This window comes from Monodon monoceros, unplaced genomic scaffold, assembly GCF_005190385.1.
Source record: "Monodon monoceros isolate NGI ecotype Baffin Bay Population unplaced genomic scaffold, NGI_Narwhal_1 Super_Scaffold_11, whole genome shotgun sequence".
In the NCBI taxonomy this organism is placed as follows: Eukaryota; Metazoa; Chordata; class Mammalia; order Artiodactyla; family Monodontidae; genus Monodon; species Monodon monoceros.
Window position 1 is genome coordinate 82,757,729 of NW_021703767.1, and position 17,016 is coordinate 82,774,744.

At 56.4% G+C, this 17,016-nt stretch overlaps 2 protein-coding genes across 5 annotated transcripts in view; one reads left to right on the forward strand and one right to left on the reverse strand.

Annotated features, from left to right (window-relative positions):
* The first annotated feature begins 117 nt into the window (after positions 1 to 117).
* On the forward strand, positions 118 to 14,307 carry CLCN2 (chloride voltage-gated channel 2). 3 transcript variants are annotated; one of them, XM_029214656.1, is made up of 24 exons: positions 118 to 343; positions 2,592 to 2,748; positions 2,891 to 3,022; positions 3,293 to 3,421; positions 3,508 to 3,641; positions 3,747 to 3,824; positions 3,918 to 3,996; positions 4,099 to 4,224; positions 4,322 to 4,406; positions 4,497 to 4,598; positions 5,470 to 5,554; positions 5,692 to 5,847; positions 6,229 to 6,298; positions 6,542 to 6,652; positions 6,872 to 7,085; positions 7,411 to 7,544; positions 7,788 to 7,960; positions 8,087 to 8,201; positions 8,419 to 8,492; positions 8,732 to 8,791; positions 8,934 to 8,972; positions 9,145 to 9,249; positions 13,513 to 13,599; positions 13,731 to 14,307. In XM_029214656.1, the coding sequence occupies exons 1-24, from the start codon at positions 269 to 271 to the stop codon at positions 13,923 to 13,925; spliced, it is 2,715 nt and encodes a 904-aa protein (XP_029070489.1). In that variant the 5' UTR covers positions 118 to 268; the 3' UTR covers positions 13,926 to 14,307. The 3 variants fall into 3 exon arrangements, 2 of the variants coding, with proteins under 2 accessions (XP_029070489.1, XP_029070490.1); XM_029214657.1 differs by lacking the exon at positions 4,099 to 4,224 and having other exon boundaries at positions 13,731 to 14,065; XR_003792360.1 differs by lacking the exons at positions 13,513 to 13,599; positions 13,731 to 14,307 and having other exon boundaries at positions 8,376 to 8,492.
* The window catches only part of FAM131A (family with sequence similarity 131 member A), a 9,370-nt gene continuing 6,604 nt past the window's right edge, over positions 14,251 to 17,016 (reverse strand). For both annotated transcript variants that reach the window (XM_029214659.1, XM_029214658.1), the window contains one exon: positions 14,251 to 15,997. In XM_029214659.1, coding sequence (XP_029070492.1) covers positions 15,522 to 15,997 — 476 coding nt within the window. In that variant the 3' untranslated portion in view covers positions 14,251 to 15,521. The remainder of the gene's footprint in view (positions 15,998 to 17,016) is intronic.

Here is a 17,016-nt window from a genome sequence, read left to right on the forward strand (position 1 = left end):
ACGCGGACCCCGGCCGCGTTGGGCCGGCTCCCTTAGATGGGCCGGCGGGCGGAGCAGCACGGTGGGCACCGCCCTCGGCCCGCCCGCCGAGGAGGGGACGAGAGCGGGAGGCTGCGCCAGCGGCGCCCGCCTGGGGCCCGCCGCACTCTGCACTCGGCCGCCCAGGCTACAGGGACAGGACGGGTGTGGGCGCGGGCTCTGCGGGCCGGGAGGCGAGTCCGGGCCAGAGCCCGAGCCGCGGCGGGAGGCCAGAGGGCTGTGAGCGGAGATGGCGGCGGCGGCGGGGGCGGCGGCAGCGGAGGAAGGGATGGAGCCACGGGCGCTGCAGTACGAGCAGACCCTGGTAAGTGAAGCCAGCAGAGACCTGAGGAGTGTGCTCCCGGACCGCTGCTCCTGGTTACCCGTGGAAGCGCGAGGACGGGGACGGGGACGGGGGCGGGGGGGGGGCTACCCTAACCCCGCCCCAGCCCTCTGAGCTGGGGAAACTGAGGCTCGAGGGCCTGAGAGCCTGGAGTGCTAAAGGGTGGAACGCTGCATGCAGGTTTCTGGCTGAGGCTGGGGGCCTGCAGACAAGGACTTCAGGTGCCTGTTCCAGGTGTCCTTCCCTTTACTCCCCCCACCAACGTTTTCTTTGCTCCTCCCCACTGCCACTTGGGTCCAAGTCTCAGCACCCTACTACCCCTTCCTAGCACCACTCACATGCTTGAACTTTCTCTTTCTGCACTGAGTCTCCACCATCTGAGACAATCCTGTCTCCACTATGTGCATGGCACTGCTAGGAAGATGATTAGACCCAAACGCAGCTCCGGCCCTTACCCCTGGGAGCTGGCAAACCAGCACTAGCAGGAACCCCAAACTGGATTCTCTGGAAAAATGTGGCCTGCCACCCTGGGGCACAGGAGCCTTACGGGAGGATGGGTCAAGCAGGAGTTGGGACCTTTGCTCATCTGACCCTGGGTGTCCAGCCCCACCCCCACCCCAGGGCTGTCCCTCAGTGTCATTAGAAGCAGGGGTCCTGGGGATCTGCGCCGACTCACAACCACCACTGCAACTTAGTGTTTGAGAAACCTTTTGCTTCTGCTTGTGTCACTGGGGTGGGGGACCCAAACTCTAGGGAAGGGAGTGGGCCTTGTAACTCTTTTTTTATCAGCGTGGGCCGGAATTTGCCCAGGAAGGAGGCAGGGAAGGAACTTCTCCAGGAGAAGGGGGCCCGGGCTGTATCTGAGGCTAGGAGGTGCCCAGTTACAAGAAAGAGTGACTGGATGAAACACGATGACAGGGAGAGGTGGCAATGGTGAGGGTGGAGCGAGAGTAGGGGGTAAGCCTCTGCACAGGGTGGAATGTGTCTGTCAATCTGCGTGGGACGCTGGTCTAGCAAGCCAGGCACCAGCTACCTCTCCATCTCTCTCGCCCGGTCTCTATCTCTGGAATGAGTTCTCAGGGTCAAGCTCTCTCCCTGGCACTCTGTGCTCCAGCCTCTCCCTCTTGTCCTTCCGATCCCTTTGTCTTTCTGTCACTCACTCACCTCCCCCTCCTGCGCTGTCTGCCTCTTTATTACTCTACTCTCTCTCTTTTCCTCCTCCCTTCTCCCCCTCTGGTTTCCTTCTCTCTCTTCTCTGCCCTTTCCCCTGGACTCTCTTTTCCCCGGACTCTCTTTTCCCCCTTTCTCCTCCCGCTGGTTCCCTCTCGTCCCTTTCCTGCGCTCGAGCTCTCTCTCTCCCTCTCTCCCTCTCTCTCTTTCCCTCCCTCCACCCCCCCCAGCCCCAACAGGAGCCCTTTGTGTCCCGAAGCTCTGCGGGTGGCAGCCGGAATCTACTACTCCCTGCCCCCCAACACACACCCAGCTTGGCAGGTCTAGCCACTGCTCAGCCACTCTCGGATCCCATCACCCCAGCATTCACGGTCACACTCCAGTCATCAGCTTATCCCCCAACCCACCACTGGTCTCAGGGCAGCTCCAGAATGGGGCTGAGGCCACCAAGCACTCTCTCCCCATCCAGAGAGGCTTTCCACTCCCAGCTGGGCTGGCAGGCTGGTGGGGGGTGGGTGTGGAGAATGGGGACAAGGGGATGAGGGGGGGGGGGGGGGTGCAGCTGAGTCGGTTCCAAGCCAGAGGCCCAGCAGGAACGTGATAAGGATTGGGGCCCCGCCTGTTCCTAGGCCCAACGCAGCTGCCCCCGGTTCCATGAGGCCCTTATTGTTACCCATATGCCCTTGACCATACCCTATTCTCTGACCTTCCCTCCTCCCACTTGCAGACTGCCGTAGGTTTTTCCATCTTTTCCTCCTCTGGGGCTTTCCCTCCCACTCCTCCTCAGTGCTCCATGCCTCCCCAGGCTTGTGAGAAGGGGACCAATTATTCTGCCACCCCCAGAGCTGTGTCCCTGTACCGTGGCTGTCCCCATCACTCCAGCCAGGACAGCCCCCACGATCTGCAGTGTGCATTGTTCCCACACCCCAAGTGGGAAGTGTGGGTTCAAGAAGGGGTATATAATGTGGGGACTAGGAGAAGGGGAGTTGAGGCCCCAGGAGCCCTCCCTCTGTCCCCACTCGGCCCCTGTCTGCTGACCCCCATCTTCCCTGTTTCTCAGATGTATGGCCGGTATACTCAGGACCTTGGGGCCTTTGCCAAAGAGGAAGCTGCTCGGATCCGTCTGGGAGGGCCCGAACCCTGGAGGGGTCCACCTTCCCCTCGGGCTGCCCCAGAGCTTCTGGAATACGGACAGAGCCGTTGCACCCGATGCCGTAGTGAGACCTGGGTTGGGACAGGGGACTTGGCTGTGCTGTGCTGAGGGGGTCCGAGACCATTAGAGCTGCCTGTGGGGGGCGGGGGGACAGGGGTAGGAGCACTTTGGTGCCAGCCTCCCCTTCTTCCCTTCCCTGCTCCCAGTCTGTACTGTACACTGCCATAAGTTCCTAGTGTCCAGGGTTGGTGAAGACTGGATCTTCCTGGTCCTGCTGGGGCTCCTCATGGCACTGGTCAGCTGGGCCATGGACTATGCCATTGCTGCCTGCCTGCAGGGTGAGGACAAGGGCTGGTGGGGAAGGGCTAGGGAGAACCAACCTGCCTCCTTTATGCCACACTTGTCCATTGATGCCACGCCTGTCCAACTGACCCTCTTACCTATAGTGATCTTTGTCTCCGTGCATGCCCTCTAGCCCCCTCCCTACCCCTTGTGCCTGTGCTCTGTGTGATATTCCCTGGGACACCTTGTCACACCAGTATGTCCAGTGGCCAGGCGGGGACTGGATGTGCGCTTCGGAGCTCCAATGGCACATCCTCTCCCCACAGCTCAGCAGTGGATGTCCCGGGGCTTGAACACTAACCTCTTACTCCAGTATCTGGCCTGGGTCACCTACCCCGTCGTCCTCATCACTTTCTCTGCTGGATTCACACAGATCCTGGCTCCTCAGGCTGTTGGTACAGTAGAAGAGAAAGAGAGGGCAGAGATGGGACCTCCTGAAACCGGCACATCAAATGACTGTCCTGGGATTGTGCCTTTGCAGGGTCCGGCATCCCCGAGATGAAGACCATCTTGCGGGGAGTGGTGCTCAAGGAATACCTCACCCTCAAGACCTTCGTAGCTAAGGTTATCGGGCTGACCTGTGCCCTCGGCAGTGGGATGCCCCTCGGCAAAGAGGTAAGTGCAGGTTGGGGAATAAAGGAGTCCATCAAGTGGAGGAAGAAGCCAGGCCAAGATCAGGGTGTGCCCCTTCCCCACTCACCACCTGCCCCCACCTCCCAGGGCCCTTTTGTGCACATCGCAAGCATGTGTGCCGCTCTCCTCAGCAAGCTCCTCTCCCTGTTCGGGGGCATCTATGAGGTAAGGGGGACCTCGGGAGAAGGCAGAGGGCAGGGACGGGCTGCTGAGCCCACGCGAACGCACGCCGACTCCCCTTTCCACCGCTCTCGCCAGAACGAATCCCGGAACACAGAGATGCTGGCCGCCGCCTGTGCCGTGGGAGTGGGCTGCTGCTTCGCGGCACCCATTGGAGGTGGGCAGTCAGGTCAGCCCCAGCCCTGCCCTTGGGTCTGAGACGATAGGCCAGGCTCAGGCCTCAAGGGGCGCTCTCCTTGCCCACACCCCGCCCCCGCAGGCGTGCTCTTCAGCATCGAGGTCACCTCTACCTTCTTCGCTGTGCGGAACTACTGGCGGGGCTTCTTTGCCGCCACCTTCAGTGCCTTCATCTTCCGGGTCTTGGCAGTCTGGAACCGTGATGAAGGTGGGGGGACCTGGGGCATGAGAGGAGCCCTGAAATGGCTCAGGTGGGGACCTCCGAGGCTACAGCCACCTCCCTCTGCTACTCTGCTTCCCTTCAGAGACCATTACGGCTCTCTTCAAAACCCGGTTCCGGCTTGACTTCCCCTTCGACCTCCAGGAGCTGCCGGCCTTTGCTGTCATTGGGTGAGGAGCCGAGGGAGCTGAGGTGGGTCAGAGAGGAGGAGGTAAGAGAGGGGAGACCTCCTTTCACCCAGGTGCTTGTTCCCTCTCCAGTATTGCAAGTGGCTTCGGGGGAGCGCTCTTTGTCTATCTGAACCGGAAGATTGTCCAGGTCATGAGGAAGCAGAAGACCATCAACCGTTTCCTCATGAAGAAGTGAGTTGACTCTGGGGCACTTTGGGTTGTGTGAGGGTCGTGGCCTGGGGGAAGGGGGGTGACAGGTGAGATGGTAGATAGTGGCCCAGTCAAAAACAGGCACTCAGTGGTGCTTTCCAGACTGAACGTTTTGACTTTTATTTGAATTACCTGAAAATTGGCACTTTTGGATTTTTAGTCAGTGGCAGAGGGCATTTTGGATCAAAGGCTAAGGCTTCCTGTAGGCTCTTGGCCTGGCCCAGATAGCAATGATGCTCCCTGGAGAATGTTTGAGTCTTAGTTCTTCCCTCATGGAGCACAGCTCTCTCAGTTGTGACCCTGAGGATTGGGAGTGGGGAGACCTGAGACATGACTTCTGTTGGGACTGACGTCCTTCAGGGAAGGGGCAACCAACTGAACCTGCTCCCTTTGGCACCTTCGGTCAACTTCATGAGTGACCCCGGCTTCCCCCAACACCGACCTTCACTCTTTTTTTTTTTTTAACCTCTTTATTGGAGTATATGTTGTGTGACCTTCCCTATTAAGTCACCTCGGAGAAACAGACAGAGGCAGAAGAAACTTGAGCGTGAGGGGAGGCGTCACGGCTTAGAAGTGTCCAAAGAGGGCTGGGGGGATGAATTTTCTGCTGGTGCTACCCACTTAGGGAGTCAGGAGCCAACAGAAAGGCATTTGGGTTCATTATAACCCTGGATGGCCATCACCCTCAGAGACGTCGTATCATGGATGGCAAAGGGGGCCTTCTTTCAGAACTGTGTGCTTTTATGTAAGAGCCAAGGCCCTGCTGTGACCTCAGCCCTGAGGTATGTGAGGGCACCCAAGCCTATCACCAGTCTGTAGTAAGTATTTGATGCTATGAAATCTACATCTCTAGACGCCTGCTCTTCCCGGCTCTGGTGACCCTGCTCATCTCTACTCTGACCTTCCCCCCTGGCTTTGGACAGTTCATGGCCGGACAGGTAACCCCAGGCAGAACAGGAACTTGTACTTTCTCTTGGGATGCATCCCTTCTAAAGCCAACAGTCCCTGCTCTCCTGTGGGCCCCTTTCCTTCATCCTGTCTGTCCCCCAGCCTGAGGCACCCTGTTCACCTACAGCTCTCACAGAAAGAGACACTGGTCACCCTGTTTGACAACCGGACGTGGGTCCGCCAGGGCCTGATGGAGGAGCTTGAGCCACCCGGAACCTCACAGGCCTGGAACCCACCACGCGCCAACGTCTTCCTCACCCTGGTCATCTTCATTCTCATGAAGGTGGGGCTCCTTATGTATAGCCAACATAAACTTACTAGTTGTGGGGCACTGTTCTAAGCGCTTTCCGTATGTTAACTCCTTTAAGCCTCACCACAATGCTGTGAGAAAGGTACTATTAGTACCCCTGTTTTAAAGATGGGAAGTCGAGGCACAAAGAGGTTAAGTAACTGGCCCAAAGTCACACAGCTAGATGGCAGGGTGAGGATTTGAACCCAAGCCACCTGGTGCCTGAGTCCTCCTTTCCTTCACCTCTGGGGGATTCCAAGATAGCTGGGAAGTTTGTGCCTGACTGATAAGCAAGGTAGGCTTCTGGGGGTGGAGCTGGGAGCTGCCTGGGGCCTGGAGGTGCCTCTACCTGTTTGAACGACCTCCTGCCTGCAGTTCTGGATGTCTGCACTGGCCACCACCATCCCAGTGCCCTGCGGGGCCTTCATGCCTGTCTTTGTTATTGGTGAGTCCTCAGCTGCGGTTCTCCCAGCCTGCACCCTCTGGCTGCCCCCTGGCTGTCCCCTGTCTGCCTGGGAGCGGGTTTTGGTCCAGTACCTGCCCCCCCCCCCCCCCCCCCCCCCCCCCGGCAGTCCCCTGCACTGAATGACCCACCGGCCCCCTCCCCTACCCTCTGACCCTCTCTCTTCCTAGTGTCCCTGCCCACCCCCTCCACTACCTGTTTCAATTCCCACCCCCCTCCCTGAAGGAGCAGCATTTGGGCGTCTGGTGGGCGAAAGCATGGCTGCCTGGTTCCCAGACGGGATTCACACAGACGGCAGCACTTACCGGATCGTGCCTGGAGGCTATGCAGTGGTAGGTGAGTGCTGCAGGTCCCCGTCTGTCTTGGAAAACCCCTGGCTGGGCCACAGGGCCAGAGGCTCTGGCGCCCCCTGCTGGCAGAAACCAGGCTTCTCTCGGCAGCAGAAGCCCACTCCCCAGGATTGTACTGGGCAGCCCAGAGGGTCCCTACAGGACTAGCGGGTGGGGTCATCTGGGGCCTGGGCACCCTGAGGAGACTGAGGGTGGCTGTCCCCAGGGGCGGCTGCGCTGGCAGGAGCAGTGACACACACAGTGTCCACGGCCGTGATCGTGTTCGAGCTCACAGGCCAGATCGCCCACATCCTGCCTGTTATGATCGCCGTCATCCTGGCCAACGCCGTTGCCCAGAGCCTACAGCCCTCGCTCTATGACAGCATCATCCGAATCAAGAAACTGCCCTATTTGCCTGAGCTGGGCTGGGGCCGCCACCAGTATGGAGGACTGGGTGACAAGGGGGGAGCGGTTGAGGGGCAGAAGCCACCCTAGGGCTCCCTCCCACCCACCTCCAGCAAGGTCTTCAGCCAGTGAGGCTGGGAGACCAGCCACCCTGCTCCCTCCTGGCCAGAGCTGCCCTTGTCCACTCCCTGGGGGAGCTGTGGCTGACCCACCCCATCAGAACGAAGGCAGTAGGTACACCTCGGCCCTTAGCCCTTGTCCCCATAGGCTCTGGGGCCTTCCTCACGGCCCTGGGATAGTAGTGCTCCGGGCTACCCTCCCCATGCTGATGGCAAACCACGTGCCTCTCTCTGCTCTCAGGCAGTACCGAGTGCGAGTGGAGGACATCATGGTGCGGGATGTTCCCCACGTGGCCCTCAGCTGCACCTTCCGGGACCTGCGGTTGGCACTGCACAGGACCAAGGGCCGCGTGCTGGCCCTAGTAGAGTCCCCTGGTGAGACCAGGAGAGGGCCCAGGTGCTAGGGTCATCTGCCCGGGTCGCTGCTCAGGAAGGGGGAGGGGCAGGAGCTCAGGACCAGTCTCCTTGGTTCCAAAGGCAGTAAGCTAGCAAACCCAGCCAGGGTTTCCCTCGGGAGTGTGGTTTGTGTCCAAGGCCCCACACTGGGTGTGAGAGAAGGTCAGGGGGGTAGGAGGGCCTCACCCCCAGCTCCTGAGTACTCCCACCTGCTCTATCCAGAGTCCATGATCCTCCTGGGCTCCATCGAGTGCTCACAGGTGGTGGCATTGCTGGGGGCTCAGCTGAGCCCAGCCCGCCGGCGGCAGTACATGCAGGAGCATCGAGCTGCCCGGACCTCTTCCCCCTCCGATCAGGAGAGTCCCCCCAGCCCTGAGACCTCCCTCCTCTTCCAGGTGAGGGGAAAAGCCCCATGGCAGGGGCACCCAGACTTCCTAAATGTCATTGTGTAGACTGTTGGGGAGGGTGACTTAGAGGTGGTCCAAGGCCATGGGCTCCCCAACCCCTTCCTGCCTGTGCAGGTGAACACAGAAGACTCGGGCTTCCCTGCAGCACGGGGGGAGACTCACAAGCCCCTGAAGCCTGCTCTCAAGAGGGGGCCCAGCAACACCATGAACCTCAAGGAGAGTCCCACAGGTGAGCCCATCTGCTAGCACGATGGAGCCAGAGACCAGCCCCGGAGATGCATTAGGGTCCCTGCCCAACCTTTTTACTGGAGCACATCCCAGCTAAGAGGCTGCCCAGATGGGCCAGGAGCAGAACCAGGACACCTCTCCCCTTGCCCTCCTCACCTCTCCTGATCCTCTCCAGCAAGGATGACATTGCCCTCAGGGCCTTGTGTTTGGGAACACAGGGAACATGGAGCAGGCAGGCATCGCCCTCAGAAGCCTCTTCTGTGGCAGTCCGCACCCCGAGCCTGCTTCAGAGGTGAGTGGTTAGAGCCTCTCCATCTGGCTCTTTCTCTCCAGCTCTCTCTCTGACGCTGAGACCACCTGTCCATTAACCCTGCAGTGCCTGCCTCCACTCTCCCTGCCCTTCTTCCCTCCTGGATATCAGCTGTCCCTGCATTGTGCCCTTCCTCCCAGCCCCACCACTTTCCACTTTCCCTCACCTCCCTCCTCCCTATAACATCAACTCCTCTTCTCTCTGGTTTGGCGCTAACAAAGTTGGAGAAGTCGGAAAAATGTGACAAACGCAAGCCGAAGCGGGTCCGAATTTCCTTGGCGGTAAGTGCTCCCTCTCTTCCTGCAGCTCAGGAGCACTAGACAGGGAGGGCCGGGCTCTAGGCAGGGTAAGCTTCCCCTGAGCTGGTGAGATACACCACCTCCCCCAAGCCCCTAGCTGCCAACCATCCTTCCTGTCTCCTAGAGTGACTCGGACCTGGAAGGCGAGATGACCCCTGAGGAGGTAAGGTGTTCCTGGACTCTGGACTCTTCTTCCTGAGTGTGTTCAGTCATCATGTTGGCTGCTGTCCCCATGGGAGGGACCATGGGGTAGGAAAAAGGGCAGGCCAACTTTCAAGGAGGTGAGAGCAGCTTTTGGTACTTTCTCCCTAACCCTCCTAGTCTTGTCCCCTCAGATTCTAGAGTGGGAGGAGCAGCAACTAGATGAACCTGTCAACTTCAGCGACTGCAAAATTGACCCTGCCCCCTTCCAGCTGGTGGAGCGGACCTCTTTGCACAAGGTAGGGCCAGAGGCCCGGGGCCGCCTGGGCTCTCAGGAGCACAGGGTGGGGAGCTAAGTCCTCCCACAAGTTTGGACTCAAGCCAGTGGGGAAAAAAAGAGACAGGAGAGAGTGGGCTCTGTGCTAAGATGTTTTTCAAACACATTGCTTCAAACGATGGGAGGCCAGGAGCAGGGCCCCTTAGCCTCTTCCTGCCTATGGTGAAGCCAAGCATCATTTTTCTTCTGCTCAGCCTTGCCCCCAGGGAACTCTGGACCAAAGCGGCAACAAAGACAGGGCTGGAGCTGGGTGGAAGCCAGAAGGCCTCTGACCTTCTAGAGTCAGAGCTAGGCAGGAGGCTGCCAGCGCCTGACAAGGCTGATACACCCACGCTGAAAAAAATGGGTGAGAAATAGGCAGGATAAGAAAATCTAATAAACAAGCGAACAAACATCCAAGTAGGATTGGGGACACTGCAGAGAAGAGATAAACAAAGATGAGAAGTGCCTAGTGGGGGGCTTGGAATGTCAGACCCCAGAAAGTCTGACTCAGTGTAGGCCAAAGGAAAACTGGTAGAGACACAGGAAGATAGCTCAGCAGAAGGGCACAATGGCCTGCATAAATGCAGAGAAAACTGGAGTGCAGACAGGTTGCCGGTGGGTGAGGCTAACGCTAACAGAGGGCGGGGGCTGTCTTTGCAGGACTGCCTCGGGCCCCCCAAGAATGGCGCAGCCGGCATCATTGGGCACCTTCAGGCCTCTGAGCAAAGGCAGGGAGTACAGGCACACCCAGCAGGCTGCTTGGGCAAAAACCAGGGGGGTTTAGCTAAACTGTTGACAGATTTAACGTGCAAGCCTCTGAGCACATTAGACGGGGAAAGGGGAGGAATTTTCCCAAGGTCTGCAGCTTGGGCAGCTAGCTTAGACACAAACTGTGCCCAAGAGCCAGCCTAGTGCAGACAAGCAGGGCAGGAAGAACAGGGGACAAAAACAAAAAAGCAAAAGGTAATAAAGGAACGTATAAGCCTTTGGGTAAAGACCTCGGATCAAGATGAGTGGGGAACTGCAGTGCAATTGCAAGAAAAAAAGAAGATAGGCCTGTGAATAATACATTTGGCTTTTATTTAAAGCCTTTCTTCCTAAGACCTCTAAGGCGTTTCTGTCACCTTACTTAATCCTCAGACATCACACGGTGATGATGATAATGCTGACGTGGTTTTTTTAGTGCCTGCTACATGCCAGGCAGTGGGCTAAGCTCTTCACATGTTTAATTTAATCCTCACAACCACCCTGTAAGATGGGTATTGTGATATTCTAGTTTTTCTATTCTAGCTTTTTTGTTTTTTTGTTTTGTTGTTTTTTTTTTTTGTCTTTTTTGCAGTACGCGGGCCTCTCACTGTTGTGGCCTCTCCCGTTGCGGAGCACAGGCTCCGGACGCGCAGGCTCAGCGGCCATGGCTCACGGGCCCAGCCGCTCCGCGGCACGTGGGATCTTCCCGGACCGGGGCACGAACCCGCGTCCCCTGCATCGGCAGGCGGACTCCCAACCACTGCGCCACCAGGGAAGCCCATCTATTCTAGTTTTTATGAGGACATTGAGATTCTGAGAGGTTAAGCAGGTTGGCCAAGGTTACACAGCTAGTAAGTAGCAGAACTAGGGCTGGAATCCAAGATGGTCTGACCCAAAAGCCTGTGGATTTAACCATGTTAATACACAGGGAAGCTGAGGCAGTGAGGAGGTTACTTGCCCGAGTCAATATAGCAGAGTCAGGCCCAGAGGCCAGATTTCCTGGCCCCAATCCCAGGATTCTTTCGAAAGGCAAAACTCACCCTCTCCCTGTCAATTCACTGTTTCCAAGCCCAAGAAGTATGGGCCCTCCAGTGGGCTCCCTGGTGTCTAATTAAATGAAAATGAAAAAGAACAAAGTAGGTGTTTGTTGCAAACTTAAAAATCAGAGGAAGAAATGAAGCCTTTGAGGAACCAACTAACAAAAGTATAAAGAACTGAAAGTGATAAGAACATACAAGATGAGAATTCAAAATGTCCTCGTAGGCCTGAGGAGTCAGTAAGTAGTAGCCCAGTGAAGTCCAGGAAAGGAACATGCAGAGGGAAGAGGAATACACTGGAGACTATTTAGGAACCTGTGCCACTGGACGTCCCCGTACCATCAGAGTGCCTCATTCATTCAGGGCCGCCTGCAGAGCAGCAGTGGGTGGAGGGGGGAAGCTAGAGTGCCAGCGGGCTGAACCCGAAACCTTGTCACATTTCTTAGCCTCTGTGCCTCACTTTCCTTCTCTGTAAAATGGGATCGTTGTGCCAACATAGGTTTTTCTGAGGATTAAAGTTGATAACATGTGAAGCACTTAGAACAGTGCCCAGCACATAGTAAGTATTCCATACATGTTAGGAATTACTGCTACTACTTATACTGAGAGGTGAACAACAGGAGACTTTAAAAGATGGTGTCGTGAGGGAAGGGCTGAAGCGTGGAAGAAATGGATGTTCTCAGAAAGGATGAGTGATTATCTGAGGCTGGAAGCTGGGGTGGCTGGCGGCATCTGAGGCTGGAAAGACAGGCTGAGGCGAGTTTGGGAAGGGTCTTAATGGGCCATTCTGGGGAGTCTGGGGTCTAACTCAAGTTTGAGAAAGCTCTTAGGATGGCAGAGCCAAGTTGGAGGGCAGGGAGGCAGAAAGCAGAACCCATTAGGATGTTGCAGCCCTGTCTGGCGAGGATGGTGAGGAGGTTGGGGGGAATGGCCAGGATGTTCAGAAAGTCAATCCGTAAGGCTTAGTGGGACAAGTGGTTTGGAACTCTAAAAAGCATATAGTCTGCCAGAAGCTCACTCTGATTAGGTTGGTGGAGAACAGAAAATCAATGGGAACTATTTAATAGGATCCTTGGGAGAAGCTGAGAGGGATTATTAAATGATAAGGCAAGGCTAAGGGATTATTGAAACAGGAAATATAACGATGTTTTCCTCTGAAGTCTTACGAAGAAATTAAAGATAACTTGTAGCACATAGGATTCAAGTTAGATATGAGGAGGAACTTGCTAACCACATGACAGTTATGACATAGGCATGGAAGGAGCACAGAAAAGTGTATTCTAAAACTGAACTTCTATCTATCTCCTTTTATAATTACTGTCATGTCTTAGATGGAGAATTTAGCACTGTATAATAAAACATTTTTAAAGTGTTAAGATGATAACAGTGAGTTCTGAGTAAGTGATACTCAGGAAGCTGGGTTATTAATGCCCATTTTGATTCAAACAGTAAGCCAAAACACTTACAAGTAAACTCAAAACAGTGCGATAAATGATGGGCCAAAAATTCCAGGAACTGCTGAGTCAGTAGAGTGTTTTTCAAGACATCTGGCCCAAGAAAATCCACTTAGAGCACAAGGGGAACTGCCTGACAATTTCTGAACCCTTGGTGATTACATTCGAAAGCCTTGGGGGAGGGCCTGAAGCAAGAAAAACATGGGGGGATGGGCGTGACTGTTGTCCTCCTGGACTGCAAGCTACATCTCAAAAGGACCCGGGATGCTACTTGGGCCCCAGAAAAGGCAAACTGTTTGAGAGATGTAGAGTACTGCAGGCCAAGATTGGAGGGGTACCAAAACTGGCCAGCCAACTGAGAGCCAATGGGAAGCATGTATCAGACGCAGAGGTGAGTTAGGGGCAGAGGATTCAGGGCCAATACCCCTAAGGGGGAGTGGGGTGCGTGTGGAACTTCGGTCCATGACTAATTGGACAGCTGCATGGGATGACTGGGGCTGTGCTTCCTCCTTCTATAATGTGATGAAAAGTGATCTGGGGCTGCAAGGCCACTTCTTCCTGGTGACCCTGAGCGAGTCACTTCAGCTCTGACCTTCATGTTGCCTCTCCTGTAGAATGGGTATCATACTTACTTCTCAGGACGCTACTGAAATTAAATGTTAATGTAGGAAAGACCTAGCCTGGAGCCTGGCCAATCATCTGATGTCGTATTTCAACAGTTGTTCTCTCCTCTGTCCTCCTTTCTAACGTGGGACAAAGAAGCCTTCCTCTGTCCCTTGCTCCATCAATGTAAGCAACACAAAGATTCCCACTATCAAGTTTCTGAGGCCTGGTTACAGAAACATTCTGTTGTTCTTTTTCCTCCAGTGGTTCTGTCCCCTTCCTCACCATCCATCCTCACCCCTTCTACTGCCCCCCACCACCTTGTTCTGGGTCCCTCTGGTCTATAATCTAGAGCTGTCCCCTCACACATCAAGTCCAATGTGTTTTCTCCCCACCCCGCAGACTCACACCATCTTCTCACTGCTGGGAGTGGACCATGCTTACGTCACCAGTATTGGCAGACTCATTGGAATTGTCACGCTAAAGGAGGTGAGATGATAGTGACCACTTCCACTTCCAAAAAGGCTCAGAGGCTTATGTCCAGCCACCTGGGGAAGTGCTGGGGAGGAGTCTGAGCAGGGAGCTCCGAGTCCACACATCTGATCCTCTCACCTTTCCAGCTCCGGAAGGCTATCGAGGGCTCTGTCACAGCACAGGGTGTGAAAGTCCGGCCGCCCCTTGCCAGCTTCCGAGACAGTGCCACCAGCAGCAGTGACACAGAGACCACTGAGGTGCATGCACTCTGGGGGCCCCGCTCCCGCCACGGCCTCCCCCAGGAGGGCAGTCCTTCTGACAGCGACGACAAGTGCCAGTGATCCCCTCAAGGGGTGGCCTGGGATGGCAGTGGCCATGGCTGTCGGCCCAGATCCTGCAGCTCTCCTGTTCCTTCTGCCTTGGGAAAACAGGAGCTCCAGCCCCGCTTCCAGACCTGGGGTGCTAGCGTCTCCTGGCTCATCCTACCTGAAATCTGACCCAGTGCCCACCTGCAGCAAATGTTCCAAGGGTAGGAAGGTCGGCACTGCCCTGACAGGGTGGGGGTGCGTTCACTTGACCCCTGCTCCCCCTTTGAGGGAAGGGGTAGAACTAATATGGGTTTATACTGGAACCTCCCGTGACCAGATGTATATAGAGATTTACAAAGATTTTTATATTAATTTAATAAAACAAATTCTTAAATAGAACAAAATAAACACCTAATGAGCCACTTCTATGTAGAATGCTTGTGCCCACCGGCTCTTGTTCTTACCTCGGGCCCTCTCACCTGCCAAAGCCTACAAGGCTCCAGATTCAGCAGCCACCCACCTCCCGACAGCCATGAAACTCCAGAGCCTGCTGTCCATGGAACGCAGGGTCTGCAGAGGCCACCGCCACCGCTTGCTCATCAACACCCTGGTTGGGGCGCAGTCCCCCAGTAAGGTAGCTTTGGCCTTTTGTTCAGCCAAGAAAGGCACTACCCTCTTTCCTCCCCAAGGAGAGACGCTCCCTCATGACTGTCACTCGTTGGCACCCGTCTTGCTGACAGCTGCCCAGCCACCTGTGTGGCCCCCTCGTGGCCCTCTCTGGAAGAACATCCAAATCACGGCTCCGTGGCAACCAGAGCCATCCCTTCTTCCAGCTCCACCCTAAAGAGAACTCTCGAGTGAATGGGGCAGCCCCCGGGCTGAGAGCCACCAGGACCCTGCCCACATGTCCTACAAGTAGCTGGGAAAGGGCCCAGACCCCGCCAGGGGGGCCAGGGAAAGGGCCGAGAGTACAGGCCTTCATCATTCCAGTGCCTCCCAGAGAAGATCCGACTGAAAGAACAGACCAAGACCCCTCTTTAGGAAAAAGAAGATTTAGAGATGATGGACAGGTGAAGCACAGCACGAGCCCAGCTGGGCGAGGGGCCCTTGGGGGGACAGCTCAATCCAGAGGCTCCAGGAGGGTCAGAGCCACCCCCCACCCCAGGCGGGGGCAATTCTGTCAAGCACTACACATGGACTCGGAGGTGAGGAGAGAAGCAGAGGAGAGGCAGGGGGAGGGGGTGGGGAGGCAGGGCTCCCTCCCGCTCCACCCCACACAGCCCAGTCACAGCTGCCCCCATAGGGGTTCACATCACCCAAGGGGGAAATGTGCACGTGGTGGTTTTGATTTAAGAACATGAACATCACTGTCTGCCACAGCTGTAGCCATGCCCCAGGGGCCCCGGGCAACCCCCGGCAAACCCCAGGAGTGGGGGCAGGACATGCGCCCCCAGCCTGGCCCCTGCCTCCTCTGAACACTTTCATGCAAACACACAATGGAGGAGTGAGTGCTCCCAGGAGCCCTCCAGGCTTTGGAGCTCTGCTGGAAGCCTCGCCCGTGCTTGGGCACAGAGGCTCTGCCCCCAGCAGCGGCCAGGGGACACATGCCACCACCGGGCATGATTTGGGTCACTGTTCCTCTGGCTCCACCTCATCCTCGTCTAAGGACACCACCCCAGAAGAAGCTACGTCAGAGGCTTGCCGCTGCCGTTCCCAGCTGCTCGCTGGCGGCAGGCAGAGCGGCTGGCAGTCCTTGCAGGGGGCTGGCTCCTCCTCAGCGGGAGAAAGGCAGGACTCTGTGAGGGGCGAGTTGTAGAGCGAGTCCTGGGCCTCCAATGGGCCCAGGCTGCGGAAGGCACTTTCCCGGCTGTGGGGCAGTTTGGCGAGGAGCAGCTCGTCGCCCAGCAGCTGGGAAGCCAGGCGGGCCGGGGAGCCCAACAACCCGTCCTCCAGGCTGCACAGACTAGAGCACAGGGTCTCTGGGGACACGGTCTGCGAGCAGTCGCTCTCGGGTTCCACGGAGCCCTGGCGCATAGGCCGGGAGAATCGGTGGCCGGTGAAGAGGTCCTGGAGGTGGGGCCCCAGGGGCAGCTGCCCAGCCATGTCTGCAGGGGGAGAGAAAGAAGACAGCCCTGCTAGCCCCACTTCAATTGGCCAACCTGGAATGGAAGCCGCATCCTCTCAGCTCCACCCTCACAGGAGCTGAGTAACTTGGAGCAAGTCACTTAACCTCTCAGTGCCTCGATTCCCTTAATAGTGAATTGGGGGTTATAAATTTACAGGGTAGTTGAGAGAACAACAGACTCTGGTACACCATATGAAACAAAATATACAGGGATACCATACATGGTGCAGGTTGTTCACTGCACAAGGGGAGCCTGTCCAAAGCAGTGAGTGAGGGCTGAAATTCAGCACTCACTCTACCCACCAAGCAACATGCTCTAGCATGGGTCTGTGCCCACCAGATAAAGACATGCCTTTTTCTAATTTGCACAAAGATTCCACATAGGCTAGTAGTGGCCTTGGATAAATGTTAGTTATTATCATTATACCAAGAGTCAAAGCAAGCCTGGAACTCAATTAAACAAAAACGCTTGTGGTTCAGGCTTCCAAATCAGTCCCCTCTAGACCACAGCAGCAGTCTCCAATCTGCTCTAATGTATTGCCCACCTTGGAGAACTTGTTAATTAGCTGGAGGGGTCGGGGCAGGTGGAGGCAATGATCTTCAAAGGCAAAGGGGGGGGGGAAGGTGGCCTGTGAGGTTTGAGCCCAGAAGCTACAGAGAAAGTCAGCCATGTGGTTCAGAGAATGGAAGATGAAAGGAGGGCCTCTGCACAGCCGCACGGCCCCCCGCAGGGTCCCCTCTGCATGCCCTGGCCCAGAGAAAGGTCCACAGGCAGGCCTTGGCTGGAAGGCAAGGATGCTGAGCTGGAGCCAGCGGCCCTGTGGGCAGTCCAGGCCCAGCAAGCCTTCCTGTTTGCCTGGGGCCCCAGCCCTGTGAGGAGCTGTGCTGCTGCACTGCGGCTCCTCTGCGCTGCCACAGCCAGCCAGAAGCGGACCCTCTCAGAGAGCAGCTGCTGAGAACGTATCAGTGAGGTCTCTGGGCCTTTTTTTTTTTTTTTTT

What these genes read in the sequence shown, in the direction of transcription:
- CLCN2 (XM_029214656.1), top strand. Translation starts at nt 269, where the DNA reads ATGGCGGCGGCGGCGGGGGCGGCGGCAGCGGAGGAAGGGATGGAGCCA. An exon ending in CCGGCCTTTGCTGTCATTGG is followed by an intron (nt 4,407 to 4,496) that starts GTGAGGAGCCGA and finishes TTCCCTCTCCAG; the next exon opens with TATTGCAAGTGGCTTCGGGG. An exon ending in GGCCCTAGTAGAGTCCCCTG is followed by an intron (nt 7,545 to 7,787) that starts GTGAGACCAGGA and finishes TGCTCTATCCAG; the next exon opens with AGTCCATGATCCTCCTGGGC.